Genomic DNA, 19,170 nt, shown 5'->3' on the forward strand with positions numbered 1-19,170 from the left:
AATGCCCACTGCCTCATCCCCACTTCCCGGCTCCCGCCTCCGCCGCCCGCAGCCTGCAGCCCCCACATCGGCCCCCGCCCAGGCTTCAGCTCCTGCACCCGGCTGCCTCTGCTGCAGCCGCTGCCATGGTGATAGATCTCGCGAGAACTGCCGCTCACTACCGCGCAGTTCTCGCGCGATCGGGGAGGTGGGAAGTATCCCGGTCTGGGGGTGGGGGTGCGCCGCACAGCTCCTGTCGCCGTCGCGGCTTCCGGTGCTAGGTGGAGGAAAGGAAGGAGGGAGCTGGGGAGCGGGGCCAGGGGAGCAGCCTTGCCGAAATCGGCTTGGGGGAGTCGGAGGGAGCGGAACCAGTGCCGAGCGGAACCTGCGGGGGCGGAGGCGGCGGCTGCGGCAGCGGAGCTGGGAGCAGGAACTGGTGAGGGGCTGGGGAAGGAAGGCGGGTCCCGGTAGAGGAGAGGCTCGGGGTGGGGGATGAGGAGATAGACCCCCCTCCCCCCGGCACTGCCGGGCATGGAGCGGTGTGGTCCTTCCCACCTGAGAGCTCGGGGAGGGGGCGCCGGGCCAGTCTCTCGCCTTCCCCCACATTTGAAGGACGCGGAGCTGGGGTGGGGGTGGGGGGCGCTCACGAATCTGTGCTCTGCCTCGCACGCGGGGGCGACCCGGGCTGCAGTTAGGTTCCCCTCGCCTGCAGGAGGTGGGCTTACGAGGGGTCGGGGTTGAGGTGGAGGAAAACAGTCCAGAGAGAGGTGATGCGGGGGCGGTGATGACTGTTTTGTATCCTTTTCCTGTTAAAGGGCTAGGGAATGCCGCTTTTTCCTACCCTCTCTCCTGCTCCACCTTAGTACTAGGAGACCAGAGCCTTGCAGCGGTGACACCCTGTACTCCCTTCATGGGGCAAGGGTGCGTAAGGGATTTAGGGATCAGTCGGCCAGGCAAGCTAGTGGGGCACCCCAGGGGCACTATTCCGGTAGAGGTTGCGCTTTGGGTCTTGGGAACCACACGTTGGGACCAGGGCAGCAGGTGGGGAGCGGGAGGAGAAGAGGCAGAAGAGGGTGGGGGGATCAGATCTTGCTTGGAGAGGAGAGGTGGTGCCTTCCTCCCCCAGGCAAAGCGGGGGCGGTCTCACAGGAGGAGGGAGCAGCTAGTCGCTGGCTCTGAGTTTGTGTCTTCCAATCCGCTTTCTTTCTTTAGGAAGTACCAGGATTCCCGGAACAGAAAATGGAGCCATTGCTTACACCAATGTTTGAGGGAAGGAGGGGGAGGTGGAGTTCCCTGTTAACCCCGGCCACTTGCATAGCAAAGTGGTAGCTCCTCTTTTGGGGGAGTTCCCTTCTTTCTGGGTTGTATTACTGCCGGTCTCCCTCTGGCCAGGCCAGGAGGAGTGTGGCATGTGGTCAGGAGTGAGAAGAAATAGTGAGATCATCTGGTTGAGGGAGAACCGTAACTCAAAACCTGCCTCTGCTGCTGTTGGATTGGGTCACCCCTGGTCTATGGCATGAAAGTTTTATGGATAGGAGAATGCTGCAGGAGTCTGATTGCTTGGGTCAGTGCAACAGAACAGAATCTAGTCTCTGCATACTTTTCTCCCGTGGCCTTAATCAGGTAGTGACCATCTTTGCTGCCATTTTGTCTTGAGCTTCTTGGGTAAGTGTCTCCACTTGATATGACTGGAGTGGAGCAGTGAATTGGTTATTGCACATTAGACCTGAGTTTGAATAACATGTCTCTAAAAGCTCATTTTAAGAAAGAAGCTTGGGGCGCCTGGGTGGCTCAGTCGTTAAGTGTCTGCCTTCGGCTCAGGTCAGGATCCCAGGGTCCTGGGATCGAGCCCCGCATCAGGCTCCCTGCTCTGCCGGGAGCCTGCTTCTCCCTCTCCCACTCCCCCTGCTTGTGTTCCCTCTCTCTCTGTGTCTCTCTCTGTCAAATAAATAAATAAAATCTTTAAAAAAAAAAAGAAAGAAGCTGATCCACAGAGGTCACCTGTTCACAGAATGAATCATTGACCTTCGATTTAGCTGAGAAGGGCCCCCTGTGTATCACATATTTACATGCTTCCCGCCTCCCAGCATAGAAATTATTATTATTACTATTATTTCAAAGATTTCATTTTTTATTTGAGAGAGAGAGAGAAAGCATGAGCAGGGGGAGAAGCAGAGGGAGAAGCAGGTTCCCCGCTGAGCAGGGAGTCTGATGCTGGGCTCGATTGGGATCATGACCTGAGCTGAAGGCAGCCGCTTAACCGACTGAGCCACCCAGGCGCCCCCCAGCATAGAATTATTACCTTGCATCATCAAAAATTTTATGTGTAAGTCTTGTTTTTCCAAAGAGATGAAACATTTTGATTGCAGGGATTGGATTTCATGTTGTGTCTCCCACGGTGCCTAATGCAAACAGTAGGCTCTTGGGATGAATACAGGATGTGAATGGGTAGAACTCAACAAGCTTTCTGACTACAGTTTAAGTAAAGAGAAAGAGATGGCTTGGCTGTCAGGGAGAGTGCCTGGAGATAGCTGAGTGAGGGTACAAAGGCCCTTGGGCATTGTAATTACGAAGTCATGGCCTCTCCACCTTCCTACGAGGCACAAAACAGGCATGGATAATGGAAACTAAGACCGAAAAAGAAAAATATTACTAGAACACAAAGTCATTATTTATCTGAAATCCCAGATCTCCTGCTTCCCCACTGTGGGCAAAGATGTTAAGTCCTTCAGAGTATTGTCAAAATTGGAATTCTGGAGATTACAGAGGAGAGAGCCAATGTATGTATGTGGTGCCTGGCACAGAATTGGTGCCAGTGAATGGTAGCTGCTATTATTAAACTGAATGCAAGTATAAAGGAGGGGTGGTAGCAGGCTGGAAAGAGTGGAAGTGAAGTCTCAAGTGCACAGAGGATCATATTGTGTGTGTTCATTTCTGCTACTCTCTTTCCACTGGAGTCATATAATAAGAGGAAATGGACTCAGAGGATAGTGGGTGGGATTTGTTGCTTAGAAGGAGGAACTTCTTTAAAACCAGGTTTGTTAAAGCTGAGTGAATAACAGGGAAATTGTGGAATCTGCTTCCCCATACACCTTTAGAAATGGATGCCAAGCAGCCCGAGACTCAAAGCATATCACCGTTTTTGGCTCTCTTCACCATTTTTGTTGCGGGTCAATTTAGAGGCACTATGGTATGGTTATTTAGAGTGTGGACCTTGGAATCAGACAAAATTGGGTTCAAATCCTGCCTCTGCTAATTACTAGTTTTATGATTTTGGTGAAAAACTTGTCCTCCTTTAGCTTCATTTTCCTCATCAGTAAAGAACATGATAATGATAGTACCTACTTCATAGTATTGGCATGAGAATTAAATGAGATAATACATGTAAAGTAGTTAGTACTTACTGTACAAAGCACATAGTAAGCCCCAAATAAATGTTAGTTGCTATTAATAATCATCATCATAATAGCAATAATAATATGAGCACTCAGGGCTGCCTTAAAGGAGAGGAGGTTGACAAAAGAATAACTTGCCGCCTGTGTAGAGGGATGATTGTTACCATGACTTTCTTTGCTGGTCGTAGGCTTATGAGCAATGAAATCTTTTTTCAGCATCAGCCTCACAGAGGCAGCTCCTGCTGCCTGAGTGGGAGGTGAAGCTGGAGCAAGGCAGGGGCCCTGGACCATCAACTTGGATGCACGGTGAGGATGTGGGGGCTCAAGAATAGTGTTCATGTTAGAAAAGTCAGCATGATTGAAGTAACGGTTGACTCTTTCATACAAGAGCACTCTAAATGACCTAGGTCAGGGATATAGATTCCTGGGTCCCTTTATTTTAGGTCTCAATTAGTATTTCAGCATCCTCCATTTCCTGGGCCACTCTTTTCATTTAGTCCTATCTCCTTTAAATGTCTCCCTCTGAGTATGTTTTAGAATGTACTGTATTAAGGTCCAGAGTTGTGATATCTGTGTAATTCTACCTGCTATACCTTTTCAAAATCTGTTGCAAATACAGGTAAAATGCTAGTAAAGCTTTTTGATAATGAAAAGACATGGGGAGCATGTGGAGGTTCCACAAATGTTTGAAGGCTTGCATTATAGTCTGGGAAAGAACTGACTGTGGTAGGGATTCCATGAACGTTTTAGAGCTTTGTATTGGACTTCTACAAAGGATCTGCTGTGCCATATGGACCCGAAGGGACATGGCTTGGGAATTCATGGATCCACCATTATCACCATATTCCTGAAGAAAGATGAGATGACTGGGTGTAGCAGATCTCATCGTACCCTTTAGCTCTTCCATTACTGATGAGAGCCTGGTATAACCCTTCCTTTATGAGCTTTTACACTAGAGCGTCAGGCATGGATGTTTAAACTTCAGCATGATTTAGGATGCAGGAGAACATTTGCTCTCTGTTGCAGTGGTTTTTGACCCCCTTTTCCTCTTCTGTTAAAAGGAATTAAACGTTACCTTCTATAAAATCTTATTTGAAGTCTAATACATTGCATGGATAAAAATGGAGCTGCTCTGGTGGTGGGGTAGAGGGGAGGAGCATAATTAGAGCCTCTCATATAGTTCTTCCCCCACCCCCAAGCCTGTGAAGCCCATCCAGGGAACCCTAGGGCTAGGGCTAGGGCTCGGGCTCTGAGAACATAGCAACCATTTCTTGAGTTTGTCAGATACAGGAAAAGGATCAGGGATCACCTATAGAATACTGTCTTCCTCAACCTCAGAAATGTTTTACCACCATCAGTAGAACCATACTCCTCAAAAGCAAGCATGTTAGTCACTAGCTACAGATTAGTCATGGTGCTGGAGACATGAAACATGAATAAGGCATGGTCCCTGCTGACAAGGGCTCATAGTTTAGTGAAGTACTTCCCCAACCTTTTGTCGTGGCATACACAGAGAATGGTAATAGTGAGAAAGACATAGTGCTTGCAAGCTGAGATGACTGGCCCTTGGGCTCTAGCCACCTTAAGCCCTGCCTAGCCATCCAGTACTGATGGGATGTATGGCAGACCTGTAATGCGTTAAAGGCACATAATTTTTTTTTTTTTAAAGATTTTATTTATTTATTTATTTATTTTTAAAGATTTTACTTATTTATTTGACAGAGAAAGACACAGCGAGAGAGGGAACACAAGCAGGGGGAGGGGGAGAGGGAGAAGCAGGCTTCCTGTGGAGCAGGGAGCCCGATGCAGGGCTCGATCCCAGGACCCTGGGATCATGACCTGAGCCGAAGGCAGACGCTTAATGACTGAGCCACCCAGGCACCCCAAAGATTTTATTTATTTATTTGACAGAGAGAGACACAGCGAGAGAGGGAACACAAGCAGGGGGAATGGGAGAGGGAGAAGCAGGCTTCCCGCGGAGCAGGGAGCCTGATGCGGGGCTCGAGCCCAGGACTCTGGGATCATGACCTGAGCCGAAGGCAGACGCTTAACAACTGAGCCACCCAGGCGCCCCTAAAGGCACATTATTTGGGAAGTTCCAGCTCTGGAAAGCAAAACAGACAAATGTGAATAAAACATTCTATGGTGAATCCTAGAGTAGGAGTGTGTTTGAGGTGCTAAGGGATCACACGTAACTTATTCCCCAAGGTAGGTAGTTCCCTGTTTTCTTTTCTTCTTTTTTTTTTAAAGATTTTATTTATTTATTTGACAGAGAGAGACACAGCGAGAGAAGGAACACAAGCAGGGGGAGTGGGAGAGGGAGAAGCAGGCTTCCCGAGGAACAGGGAGCCCGATGCGGGGCTTGATCCCAGGACCCTGGGATCATGACCTGAGCTGAAGGCAGACACCCAACCGACTGAGCCACCCAGGCGCCCCAGTTCCCTGTTTTCTGAATCCTTAGACTGCTCTGTAATGGTGGGCCTTGTCTAAACCATAGCTTCCTTTGTCATCTGTTCACCAGCAGCTCGATTTTGACCTGTGAAGTGGGAACCAGATTGGAGCAAAGGTTTATTAGGGCTTTAGGCTGACTGCTTGTGGAATTTCAGTGCTTTTGTAATTAAGAAAGCATAGTGAAACATCAAAATAGTAGAATCCACAGGATTTAACTACTGATTAAATTTAGGAAGGAAGAGTAGAAGAGTCAAAAATGACTCCCAGGTTTCTGGCCTGGGTGATCTGGGGGCACTTTGTTAGCCAAGAAATACAAGAGGAACAAATCTGAGATTGAAGATACTAGTTTTTTTTTTTTTTTTTTTAATATTTTATTTATTTGAGAGAGCATGAGCGGGGGGAGGAGGCAGAGGGAGAGGGAGAAGCAGACTGCCCGCTGAGCAGGGAGCCCACCGTGGGGCTCTATCCCAGGACCCTGAGAGCATGACCTGAGCCGAAGGCAGATGCTTAACCGACTGAGCCACTCAGGTGCCCTGAAGATATTTATTTTTAGATTAAACTTCAATTTTGAGGTGCTAAGGTGTGAAGCCCAGGAGAAAGGCTGAGCTGGGTATTTGGGAATCATCTGCACAGATGGTAACTGAAGCCATAAGAGAAACCAGGATCCAGGATGACAGCCGTTACTGGCTATCTACCCAAAGAGCAATTCTTCCCCTTCTTGCTTCTGACACAACCCCTAATGTGTTCAGATGTTGGGGGTGGGGGTATAAAGATACCCTTCCACAGCCCTAGGGTATGAAAACTGATCAGCCTAAGGGATGTGGGCATTCCATTTCCCTTGCCAGTGACTGAGTCACAAATGGTCATGTACTAATTCTAGCCAATAAAATATAGGGAATGTCTGCTGGGAGCATCTGGGAAAGTTTTCCTCAATCTTAAAAAAAAGACATATGGCAACATTCTCTTGTCCAGCCTTTAGATGTTGATGTAGAAGAATGAGATGCTGGAGTAATTCCAAGAGCATGAAGAGACAGACATAAGAACTCTAGGATGTCAGAGCAGAAAAATGGAGAAAATTTGGGTCCTTAATAACACTGTAGAGCTGGTGGATTAAAAAAACAAGCGTTCTAGCTCTAGATTTCTCCCTCTCTCTCTCTCTGTGTAGGGGAATATACATAACACAATTTACCGTTTTGACCATTTTTAAGTGCACAGTTCAGTGGCATTAAGTACATTCACACTGTTTTGCAACCATCACCACCATCCATCTCCAGACCTTTTTCATCTTCCCAAACTGAAACTCTGTAATTGTTAAACAATAACCTGCATTTCCCCTACCTCCACCCCCTGGCAACCACCATTCTACTTCCATCTGTATGAATTTGACTAGGGTGCTTCATATACATGGAATCATACAATTTTGTCCTTTTGTGTCTGGCTTATTTTACCTAGACTTCAAGCTGTATGCTTTAATAAATCTACTTGTCATTTAAGCCACAGGTGTGTCTTCTATCTTTTGCAACTGATGCTACTCTAACTGATATATCTAGGGAGTGTGTGTACAGTGGGACAAGAGAAAAGGCCAAAGGCAGAAACTTGGGGCACATCAACATTTAAATCAGTAGGCAAAACAGAGGCCAGGAAAGAGAGTAAGAAGCAACCAGAGGGGCCAAAAGGACATCAAGACAGTAAGACATCATAGACACCAATGAGGAAAAAACATTAAAAAAAAAAGGCAGGAGGATCAAAGGTTGTAGAAAAGGCAAATTAAAATAAGGCCTGAAAGGGGCGCCTAAGTGGCTCAGTCAGTTAAGTCTGACTCTTGGTTTTGGCTCAGATCATGATCTCAGGGTTGAGACTGAGCTCCGCCGCGGCCCCATGGACAGCCCTTTTCCTGTGGACAACGAGCAAGTGAATCAGAACAGAGAATCGGGGCTGTTTCAGAATATATGGCCAGATAAAAATGTGACCAGATAAAAACTAGACTCATTTGTTTCTTTGGAACGTCCCGTGGTGCTGCCCTCTAACAAAGCGTTCAGCTTGCCCTGTTCTTAGAAACTGACCAGCTTACAACCATTTCATCTCCTGATATTCCATAGCTGCTCCAATGCCTACAACTAGAGCCTTGACTATTCAGAACACTATGATTTCTTTTAAAAAATTTTTTTTTAAATTAATTGATTTATTTTTTTAAAGATTTTATTTACTTATTTGAGAGAGAGAGCACAAGGTGTGCGGGAGAGGGAGAAGCAGACTCCCCACTGAGCAGGGAGCCTGACCACGCGGGGCTCAATCCCAGGACTCCGGGATCATGACCTGAGCCTAAGGCAGAGCCTTAACTGACTGAGCCACCCAGGCGCCCTGTTTTGATGTTTCAAATCTATCTTTTCGTTTTTATTGCTTCCTGTGGTTAAGAACTTTTGATTTCTCGGCTGTATTACTGTACCTCCCACATGGTCTCTCTGCCTCAAGTCTTTTTCCGCTTTTAATTTACACCCAAATGACTGCCAGGATGGTCCTTTATTATTTTTTTTTTTTAAGCAAGCTTTACACCCAACATGGGGCTTGAACTCACGACTCTGAGATCAAGAGTTGCATCCTCTACTGACTGAGTCAGCCAGGTGCTCAGAAAGAATGGTCTTTCTAAAGCACATACTTGCTCATGTTACTAAGTATGGCCTTCAAGGCCCTTCATGATCTAGCCCATTCTTACCTCTCCAGTGTCGTCACTTCCTTTTACTCACCATGTGGCATCCAAATAAACTGACTCTCAACTGCACCTGGCTTTGGCTAGTAAAAAGTGCTGTCTCTAACTCAGGTATTTATGCCTTTGACACACGTTCCCTCTCCCCCACTCCCTCTTCTTTATTGTTTGATTACTTCCTATTCTTCTGTCGGGAGTCAGCTCGGAGGGTGACCTGGGAATCATGTCTGGGAATTACCCTTTACTCCTTAGTCTTGATTAACTGCTCCAGCTTGCTGTCCCCATAACACTATGTGCTTATTCCACTCTTACTCTCGTGCTGTTTTGTAATTCTGTTTGCTTGTCTTTCTCTCCCACTGACTGAGTTTCATGAAGGCAGAAGTTGTCTTCCTCTCTGTATCCCTAGTTCTGTATACCCAATAAGTGCTTAGTGAATGGATGGAAGCTGACATCAGAAGCTATTTCTTGGCTTTGGGAAATCTCTGAGTCCAGTAGAAGTCATTGAGATATTAATCTAGGAGTTCTTGTGTGCTTGTGATTACAGTGCTCTTGAGACAAAAACTTGGAAAGTTTATAGAGGTCACAAGCCAGCTGTGCTAAGGAAACCAAGTACAGGCAGACCCTGCTTTTGTTTCCTTACATTTTATCGGTCTGCTCCATTGGCTGTACTAAAAATAGCATCTCTATTAGTGATATCGCAATGTGAAAATTGTCTGGGAACAAAGCTGCTTTTAGTGCACCTACCTGGCAGCAGAAGGTTTGGGAGACCTTGGTCTTCCTTTCCCTGGACCCATGCAGCCTGAAGAGGAGGAGGTGGTGTCAGATCAGAAGTCCCCTCAGAGGTAGGTGTCGTAGGACGCAAGCCTGAGTCAGCCACCAGGGGGGGGGGGGGGGGGGGAGTTGTGTGTGGCAGACTGAGTGTGACTCTCAGAATCACTTGGAGAGTGAGGCGGGCATGTTCCTGCAACACACACAAGCCAGGATGGCTGAGCAGTCATGGCAACAGCCTGCCTCTCCTGGTGGGGGGGGGGGGGGGGGGGTTGGGGGCAGTAAGTAGTCGTCAGTGAGGACATCCTCAGATGAAGCTTAAATCAGGCAATGTGTTTGATTGAACTCCTGCAGTGTTCCACACAGATTGTACTGGAACACACCTTAAGAGCTCTTGTTATTTGTACCACTGATAACAAAGCTTGTGGCTGTAAAATAGAATGTTGAGGTATACTTTTTTAATAATAGGGATATTGCTGTAGTCCATTTTGCATCCTAAGCCACTCATCTTCAGTTTTAACTGCTGATTCCTGGTTTCTCACAGCCCGTGGAACCCTGGCATTTTGCCCTTTCAACACAGGAGTGCCATCTGTGGTAAAAGAGAGTAACTATAGGCTGTACAGTACATAGGGAAACAATCCAGGGTTTATGTATTTTTTTGCCATTCTGCTTCCCAGAGCTTTTTTTAGGAATGCATTATGGGTGAAAGTAAAAATCGGCAGTATAACCCAAGATTTGTGTTCATGACACAAAGCTGCAAGTTGCCACCATCCTCGTGGTAGAGGCCGCGTGCTATCTGGTGATAGGGACAGAGAAAGCCAGGACAAGAAAACCAACACCTGCTTTGGAATGCTCATCTGAGTCCAGCTCCTGATTATATTAAAGAGGAGTCATAATGTCCGCTAATTTCAAGGCGTGGCGCTGCCCCCAGAGGACACACAGTGACTACGTGGGCATTTCATCAATTATCCATCAGGCCCGTTGCGTATTAAATGGCAAGAGAAAATTCCATCGATTTTAGTCTTCTAGTCCTTTTATGGTGTTTCCAAACCAGTCTTGGGGTCACATATGGTGTGGAAAATGGCCAAGAATTGACAGGGGATCTAAGAAACCATCTGTGCTTTCCACAGAGATACCGAGTACTGCTGGGGCAGAAGAAATATAAGGACGTCCTCAGAGGAGGCTTAAATCAGCCCCTGTGCTTGGTTGAACTCCTATAGTGGGCTTGGCACTGGGAGTGGGGACAGATCCAAAATAAATAAAAGGCATAGTCCTTGCCCATGGAGAATACAGTTAAACTGTAGAGACGGTAAATGTACAGACTTCTAAGAGAGAAAAAGCTCCATGAAGTAGTAAGTGCCACATGAGTGGCTCAGATAATTCAGGGACATGCCAGGAAAGAGAAATAAGTGTAACACTGGGATCAGCTTTTGAACCAAGACGTTAACTTGCTAGTTTAGCAAACAAGCAAACCAAAGGACAGTGTGTGCATGTTTTGGGGCCAGGGGTATTTTTCAGCCACTCACGGTTGGTAATCCTTTAATCAGCAATTGCTCCATTCATGAAGGACAGCAAGATAAATGCTTGGTATAAATTCCAGTTCAGAACCTGGGCCAAAGCCTACTACCAAAGCCTTAAAGCAAAGTATCATCTGGAACTGGAGAAGAGGAGGCCTGAGTAGGAAATAAGATCAAGACTAGGAAGACTTGGGGAAGTTTTAATTTCTGGAGATGAGGGTGGCAGAACCAGAAGTCTGACTACTACAGATTGCCAGGGTTGATGGAATCTGATCTTATTAGCTGGGCAGATGTCCCTTCCTGCCTACAGATCCTCCAGGATCTGTCTGCCTGGGTGGGTTTAGGCAGGATGGGCAGGGAGGATGGCTAGTGGGCGACTTGGCTGAAGTTGAGCCCTAAGGTTGAGCCAGGTCCTCTCCCTGGGGTGTGAGCCCTCTGGGTCAGGGGCAGGGCTCATCTGAGGAACCTACCAGGAGCACCACGCCTGGCTCATTAGTGGATGTCTGGGAAGGCCTTTGAAGATGAAACACTCCATAAGCACTCATTGTTTCTGTTTTTTGGACAAACTAGTACTTTGGTCTCCAGGGGCTGTCGATCTGGCTCCTTTGTACTAGTCTGGAATTTGCTGCAAACTGAGGAGAGTAGGAAACAAACAAAACTGAAATAGTTTTTGAGAAAACAGCTCAACTCCCACTAAACCCCCATGCTTTAGCTTGTAAATTAGATTCCTCCCCATCCACCTTTCACATTCTTGGGTTTGGGTGCACTCTGTCTTGACCTGTTCCTTCGCCTGCTGGGTTTGGTGTGTGTGTGCCTCTGGTTCCCAGACTACGGAGAATGCCAGCAGCTGGCATATGGTGATTGCTGAATAAGCTGCCCGCGGACGCCTGTCTCCTGCAGGCACAGAGAACTGGCTGCCATGGGCGATCCTGAACCCTATTTCATTGGCTCAGAAATGCATTTCTGTGGCCATCCTGTGCCATAGAGAAGGGAGGGAAGAGGAGAGGGAATGAGTGACTCCAGGATTCTGTCTTTTGGGGGCAATGGGTGGGGTGGGAAGATAGGCACTTTGTGCCTTCGTAGTGCTTCTTACTGCCATCTTCATGTTTTCAGCAGATAATTTGTTAAGATCCTAGTATGCACCGGGCATAAGTTTCCAATCAGTCTTAGTGAGCTGCTTAGTAAGGTCAGTATTAGACCCTGGGAGTTTTAGTTCATTTGTTCAGCTGCTATGTACCAGGCACTATTCAAGGTACCAGGAACACAGCAGTGAACAAAATAGATAAGGAGCTGACATTGTGGTAGGAGAAAAACAGTACAGCAAGAAACAAATGTGTGATGTGTCTGATGGTGATAAATGCTATGAAGAAAAATGAAGTGGGATAAATGGGGTAGAGAGTGATGTGCGATCCACAACCATTAGAGGTGGTTGTGGAAGGCCTCTTTGATAAGGTGATATTCAGATGGATACCTGAAGGAAGTGAGGGGATGCTCCATGAAGGTTATCTGGGAGAGGAGCATTCAGGGCGGAGCGAATAGCAAGTACAAAAGCTTTGAGGCAGGAAAGTGTCGGGGAATTGAAGTGGGGTAAGCCAAGAGAAGAGTAGTAGGAGATCTAACGAGAGAAGCGGGAATGCAGATCGTGCAGGACCTTGCAAGCCACGGTATGGTTTTGGATTTTACTGAAAGGGAGACAGGAAGCCAAGAGAGGGTTTTGAACAGAGAAGCAGCATGACCTGATTTTGGTTTTAAAAGTAGTCTGGCTGCTATGTGGAGAACAGACTGAAGGGGGTTAGGGAGGAGGCAGGGAATGAGGTGACTGCCTCATTGCAGGTGAGAAAGTGGAGAAGCTGTCCTTGGATGGGCCACGATGAGCCTAGGAATGAGGGGTAGCCTAGGCACACCATTGTATGAACAGGGCACAACTTTCACCTTATTTCTTCCTGATTAATTTTGGTGTGTGGAAGGAAGGTGGAATCGCAGACATACGGAAAGGGAAGAAGTGAAGTCTCTTGATTGGAGCATGGACCTTGGGAACCTGGCAAGCCCGAACCTTGTCAGGAGTCACAAAGAGCCACTCCTCATTCCGCTCCCTCCTCTCCCAGCCTTTCCAGGAATCTCAGGGGAAGGTTGCGGGAGGGAGGGGCATTCATGGTCTTGCAAGGCCTTGTATGGTATAGAGTGTCAGAACTGAAGGGACTTCAGAAGTCATCTAGTTCAGTCCCCTCCATTTATAGGGGCAGATATGGACGGGGGGAATAACTCATCCAAAGCCACACTGGTACATTATGGCAGAGCAGGGGTCCTGAGTGTTCACGGCTTTGTCTCCGCTCCCAAAGACTCAGGATGTTTCTGAGTGGGACTTGATCTTCATAGCTTCTTATAAATTCCAGCCGTGACTTTGGCAAATCCCATTTACATGAAATCCTGACTAGCAGATGTGTTAATGAGTTTATGTTTCTTTGCCTTAGGATCGAGTTCTCCATACTAGGGCCCAGGCCAAAACCAGACTGCCACTGCCCCCACTTGAGCCCTCCTGTCCTCAGAAAGTGGTTGCTGTGATCATGGGTAATATCTTTGGAAACCTTCTGAAGAGCCTGATTGGGAAGAAGGAGATGCGCATCCTGATGGTGGGCCTGGATGCTGCAGGAAAGACCACCATCCTGTATAAGCTGAAACTGGGGGAGATCGTCACCACCATCCCCACCATTGGTAAGGGCACAGCTTAGATGTAAGCTTTCATGCCAACAGCTGGGCCAGGCAAGGGGCCTATTCCTAGATCCCCCACCTGGCCACCAGGCAAGTCTATGCAACTTGGGGGGATTCAGGGAAGGATGGTTATTTAACTTACTAGCAGGTGCTGGGGCTGCCGTTTGCCCACCTACCCGGGCCCTCTCTGATGCGGGAACTTCCGCAGCCTGGCACTGAACAGTTGCCCTCAGGCACTGAGCTGGTTTGTTCTCTGTGTTGTTTGGAAAGCAGGTGAAAGGCTTTGATGTTCCTGCCAGAGGCCAGGAGTTGTTTCACTTTAGATCCTCAGTGGACCTGATCCTGGTTAAGACCTGCCTGTGGGAGGGAGAACGTTTGCCTTATAGATGGGGCTTCAGATCATCATTGTCCACTGGTTCTGCATTTGGGGCTCCAGGACTAGAGCTCACTTTTTCTTCACTGTGTTTCCCAGGCCCTACATTTTAGCTGCGGCAGACTCGTGATGGCTGAGGTACAGGAGTGGGGCTGAGTCATTTCTTTGCAGGAGGGAGAGGCAAAGACAGAATGAGCAGAGAAGGTTAGCTCATGTTACCAAGGGGATTGTGAACCTCCAGACTGGCCCTCCTCATCCTCTTCCACTTTTTCTCTAAGGTTTTTTTTGTTTTGTTTTGTTTTTGTTTTTGTTTTTTAAAGATTTTATTTATTTATTCATGAGAGACAGAGACAGAGAGAGGCAGAGAGAGGCAGAGGGAGAAGCAGGCTTCCCGCGGAGCAGGGAGCCCGATGCGGGACTTGATCCCACGACCCCGGGATCATGACCTGAGCCGAAGGCAGATGCTTAACCATCTGAGCCACCCAGGCGCCCCATCTAAGGTTTTTTTTTTGGCCTTTAGGCTACTAGGTCAGGGAATACCAGGCCTGAGGAAGCCTCAGCTTTCTTTCCTTTGCTAGGATCAGAGCCAGGCTGGGGGAAACAGAAACAAACCACTGGGGTATTGTTTGCAGGCCTGGTGTTTGAGGCCAAGTGGCCATTGTCTGTTTTTTTCCAAAGGGTTCAACGTGGAAACAGTGGAGTACAAGAATATCAGCTTCACAGTTTGGGACGTGGGTGGCCAGGACAAGATTCGACCTCTCTGGAGACACTACTTCCAAAACACCCAGGGTATGGCATATGAATCGCCCAGCTTGGCATGGGTTGGTCGGGTGTGAGCAGAAGGTGTGGCTGTCATTCTTGGTTATGGGCAGCCAATCCTTGCCCTGCCACAGCTCCTAGGGGTGGGAGAATAGGAGGAAAGGGAGCAAATATTTGGAGGGTGTATGGAGGGTGTTGTCTTTTGGTGGTAGGGATGATGGGAGTTCATCTGCTGTCTTACGCAGCACATGCTCTGCCTCCCTAGGGTTGATATTTGTGGTCGACAGCAATGATAGGGAGCGAGTAAATGAGGCCCGAGAGGAGCTGATGAGGATGCTGGCAGAGGATGAGCTCCGGGATGCAGTGCTCCTTGTCTTTGCAAACAAACAGGTGAGACTTCTCCCCACCCTGGATTTGAGAGAGGTCAACCTGGCTGTGGAAATCCTGGGCATTGGGGCTCATTGTAGGGGAAGCCCTGTGACTGTGTTCTCAATTTTGGAAGTGTGGGGAATATGATTAGCTGGCTTCTTTATGTTCCTCTTCTTGTCCCCTACCCAGCTTTAATTAGCAACACTTCTGTCCTCAGGGATTGGTGTGGTAGATACCTCAAATCCCTCCTTCATCTTCCCTGTTGTCTAATTTAGTGGAACTCCCCTCACTCCTGTAGTCAGACAGACCTGATTCTTTGCCCAGTCTGAATCACCTCTTCACTTCCCTACAACCCCGTATTTGGTTTGCAGCTCCCCAGTGGAATGACCTTTAGCGCCTTGGATCTGTGGTTCTGGGATGAATAAATCCAAAGCAGCTCTTTAGGACCTTGTTCTGGTTCCTACAGTGGAGGAGGAGAGGGTGCTGGTACACATCTCTTTGGTAGATGGGTGTTCTAGAAGCCTTTGAGAGATCCTGAGCCTCCTTTTTGTGTGTCTCCCTCATGCTCCAGGATTTGCCTAATGCTATGAACGCTGCTGAGATCACAGACAAGTTGGGCCTGCATTCTCTGCGTCACCGCAACTGGTACATTCAGGCCACCTGTGCCACCAGCGGGGACGGGCTGTACGAAGGCCTGGACTGGCTGGCCAATCAGCTCAAAAACAAGAAGTGAGAGCCAGGCAGCCCTATCCGACCACCCCACCTATCCCTGACACACCTACTGTCTCCCTGCCCCAGCCCTGCCCCTTCCTTCCCGTTGCCAGTGTGGCCAGGGCCCTGGGTATCATGTCCGCATGCCCAACAAGAGCCTTGCCTCCCCTGCCTCCCCTCCTCTCCCCTGTCCATGACCAGTCCCCAGTTGCTGTCCTGATGATGAATCATTCCAATTTATCGGATTTAAAACAAAAACAAGGTTGTTATGGTTTCATGGGTGGCCCCCCCTCATCCTCTGGGGTTTGGGAGGTGGGGTGGGGTATTCTCTCCGTTCGCTTCGTTTGGCTCTGGTTGCTGTGCTCTTGGCATCTCAGTCCCTTCCCTCTCCCCACAGGTTCCTCTCCTACTCCCCGTCTTCCTTTCCTTTGCCACTCTCTCCCTGTTCTACATGGAAATTGCACGGGCCTCTCTGTGTGTGCGTGCATGTGTGCGCGTGTATATACATGTATAGAGAGATATATATGCGGGGGCCAGGGTGGAGGTGTGGAGTGCAGCTCGGTGCTGGGAGCCAGGTCACTGCCCACTCCAGCCTATCATCTGCCCCTCCCATGTTGGTGAGATAAAGGGAAGAAGGTAGAGGGAAGGCTGCCCCAGTCTTGAGCTGGTTCCTCTCCTCTCTGCAGGTAGGTTTTTCTGGATGATAGGACAGATGATGGATTTTCCACCGCCATCTTCCTTGTACCCCTCTCTACATCCTGTTCAGGGCAGGGGGATGGTCTTTATCTCTAGATGACTGTTCCCAAGGAGATGCTATTCTGCCCTGCCTTGTTACTGGGAAGGAGAGAAGAGCCCACTCACTCTTATCAGCCCAGTGTTCAGCTGATCCTCCTCCTCATCCTTAGATCTGTTCCTCAGGAGCTTGTGAGGAAGATGGGGAGAGCAAGACCATGGGGTGTGTTTGGGATCCAGGGCACTGGGGGGTGGGCCTCAGGTTTTCCATTTCACCCTCTTGTGTTGTTAGGAGAAGGTGAGGCATGGATCAGTCTATTCCTGCCCTCCCATGCCCCCCCCCAATCTTCTGATCTTGGAGACTGGGTGGTTCATCTGTCCTTTGTCAGAAGTTTCCTCACCCTAGTAGTCCTGCTGACCTGACCGGGGCTGGCTGGGTGGTTTAATGGGGAGCAGGGGAGTGGGGGTGACATAGCAGACCTCAGTTTCAATTCCCCTATTCTCCACTTCTCTCTTTTTCTAGTCTAGGATGTGCTGAAGGCTGAACATTTTCTGTTCTGTTTCTAGACCCTCAGACTATCCTGCTGTCCCTCCTCACTCCACCCCAACAGTTTTCTCCTGCCCGTTTCAGCCACTTCCCATGAATCCATTTGAGGTTGGAGTGGAGGAAATTAGAACTCTGAAGTAGTTGTTGGTGCTGGTGGGATGCAGTGGTCTTCAGGGTCCTCCCCCCATTATTATGTAGTTGTTCAGAAGCTGCTGCTACTGCGTCTCTCTGTTTACAGGGGGCGCTTGTCCCTGAGGTCCTGGCCCGGGTCCTGACTTTGCGGTTTCTGTGAAGCCGTGGCTTTTCTGTGGGCTCCTGTGTGTGCTGGCTGCGCCCTGAGCTCCAAAACGGCCGCCCATAACCCTTCTGCTATGGTCAGGGCCCCGGCACCCTGCCCTCCCCCCTCCCCCCCCCCCAGAGCATGGCTGAGGGACCCCTTCCCAGAAGGACTGTCCCAAGCCCCACCCCATGGGGCCAGGCTTCCTGCCACCTTTGTCTACAACAGGCAGATCAGTACCCCCACCTTACCCCAGGTTGAACTGTGAAAGAGAGGTTCCAGGGGTGTCTCCCTCAGTGCCAGTTCCTTAGTGATGTACTATTTACCCAAGATGCAGTGGGAGTGTGCAGGTCTCCTGATCTCTAGGCCTGTGTGTGTGTGTGTGTGTGTGTGTGTGTGTGTGTGTGTTTGGTGGCAGGGGTGAGGGGAGAGGTATGCTGGAGCTTCTAGTTCATTTTAACATGTATTCACTCCCCTGACCGCACGGATGCTTCCCTCCACCCCTTTCCTTTGCCTCTGCCTCTGTTTCCTCATTTTTTTGCTCCTGCCCCTGTTGCCTCTCCCCTCCTGAACTGTTGCCTTTGCCTTCTCAACTCATTCACTGCTGTTGCCTGTCCCACCTTTCCTTGTTTCGTTCCTACTTAGGATTCCCACTCTTGGTCTTTGCAGTAGCTGAGGATTTTACCTCTTCTCCTGCCTCCCAGTCTGACCCTCCCTAGTTAGATGGCAGTCCCAATTAGGTTTTTCTTATTTAAGGCCCACCCCTACCTTGTTTTGGGGGGCTCCAGAGACCAGTGGGCCTGAGGGTGTTAGCAAGCAGCCTTGGAGGTTGCCTTGGTGCTGCTCAAGGATCCATCCAGCAGGGGGGGGCAGTAAGTGATCTTGGTAGTATTCCTGGTTGCTAGGCCCTTGGCAGGGGTGGGTGGTCCTTTCTACATTCCCATTCTCCTAAAAGCTCTTTCTGGATTGGGTTTCTCATTCCATTTTTGCCTGTTCCCTCCCACACTCTCCTCTGGTAGATTTCATTTTATGCTTTCCTTTGTTACAGCCTTTTTCCCCCCTAGAGATTCCCCTCTGGGCCCCTCCCCCAGCAGAGTGTGTTTTGTGATGTTACAGTAGTAACTGCAGTTCTGGTTTTTCTCTTCTTTTCTCCTCTGGAATGTAGACTGTATATGTTCAATAACTCACCTCCTCTCTCCTTGCCCAAAATGTGGGATACGCGATGACTGTGACCCTGGTTGGAAATTAAACTTGTTTTATGCAGCTTTGGAGCAGACCTTCATCCTTGATGTGCAGCAGCATGGGACAGTATTTAAATGGTGAGGGTACTTCTGTCTCTGGTCCCTCTCTCTAGACTGCTCCTTCTCTCAGCAGAGGGGTAAAGGGCACACTTGACAGGGGGAGAGTGAGGTTATGGAGGAACTTAGGCTTATTTCTACATTGCTTACTACTTTCCATCATACTCTGGAGGGGAGCCTGAATGAATTGGGCACCAGAATGCGAGGGCTTCGTGACTTTGCTCTTTTAGTTGTAAAGGATTTCATCCTGTTCTTAGCCTTGTTTATCACCTGTTGGTAGACATTAGGGACTTCATTGGCTAGAGGGCCCTGAACTTGGAGTGACCCACCCTGCCTCCACTCTCAGATCTCCCTAGCCCTGTGCAATCAGGTGCTTCTGGTTGGAACAGGGTCCCCTCATCCATAGATTGGAGTCCCCTCACCTATCTAGTTCTGGACTTTGGCAGTGGTAAACATGAAGGGTAAAGGTCTGGATGGTGTAATGAACTTGATCCTCCTTACAGCTATGGCCCTGTATCATCTCTGCTTCAGGCATGCGGTTCCCCATTGTCAGGATGCCAAGCCTCATCCAGAGATTCCAC

At 48.8% G+C, this 19,170-nt stretch overlaps 1 protein-coding gene across 1 annotated transcript; it reads left to right on the forward strand.

The window, feature by feature from the left end:
• Window positions 1–210: 210 nt before the first annotated feature.
• ARF3 (ADP ribosylation factor 3) lies at window positions 211–18,559 on the forward strand. The gene is made up of 5 exons (XM_032420521.1): window positions 211–415; window positions 13,286–13,526; window positions 14,575–14,685; window positions 14,921–15,045; window positions 15,596–18,559. Exons 2-5 carry the CDS (start codon window positions 13,379–13,381, stop codon window positions 15,755–15,757), a joined length of 546 nt encoding a protein of 181 aa, XP_032276412.1. The 5' UTR covers window positions 211–415; window positions 13,286–13,378; the 3' UTR covers window positions 15,758–18,559.
• The last annotated feature ends 611 nt before the right edge of the window (window positions 18,560–19,170 follow it).

This window comes from Phoca vitulina, unplaced genomic scaffold (genome assembly GCF_004348235.1).
Source record: "Phoca vitulina isolate PV1807 unplaced genomic scaffold, GSC_HSeal_1.0 scaffold23, whole genome shotgun sequence".
In the NCBI taxonomy this organism is placed as follows: Eukaryota; Metazoa; Chordata; class Mammalia; order Carnivora; family Phocidae; genus Phoca; species Phoca vitulina.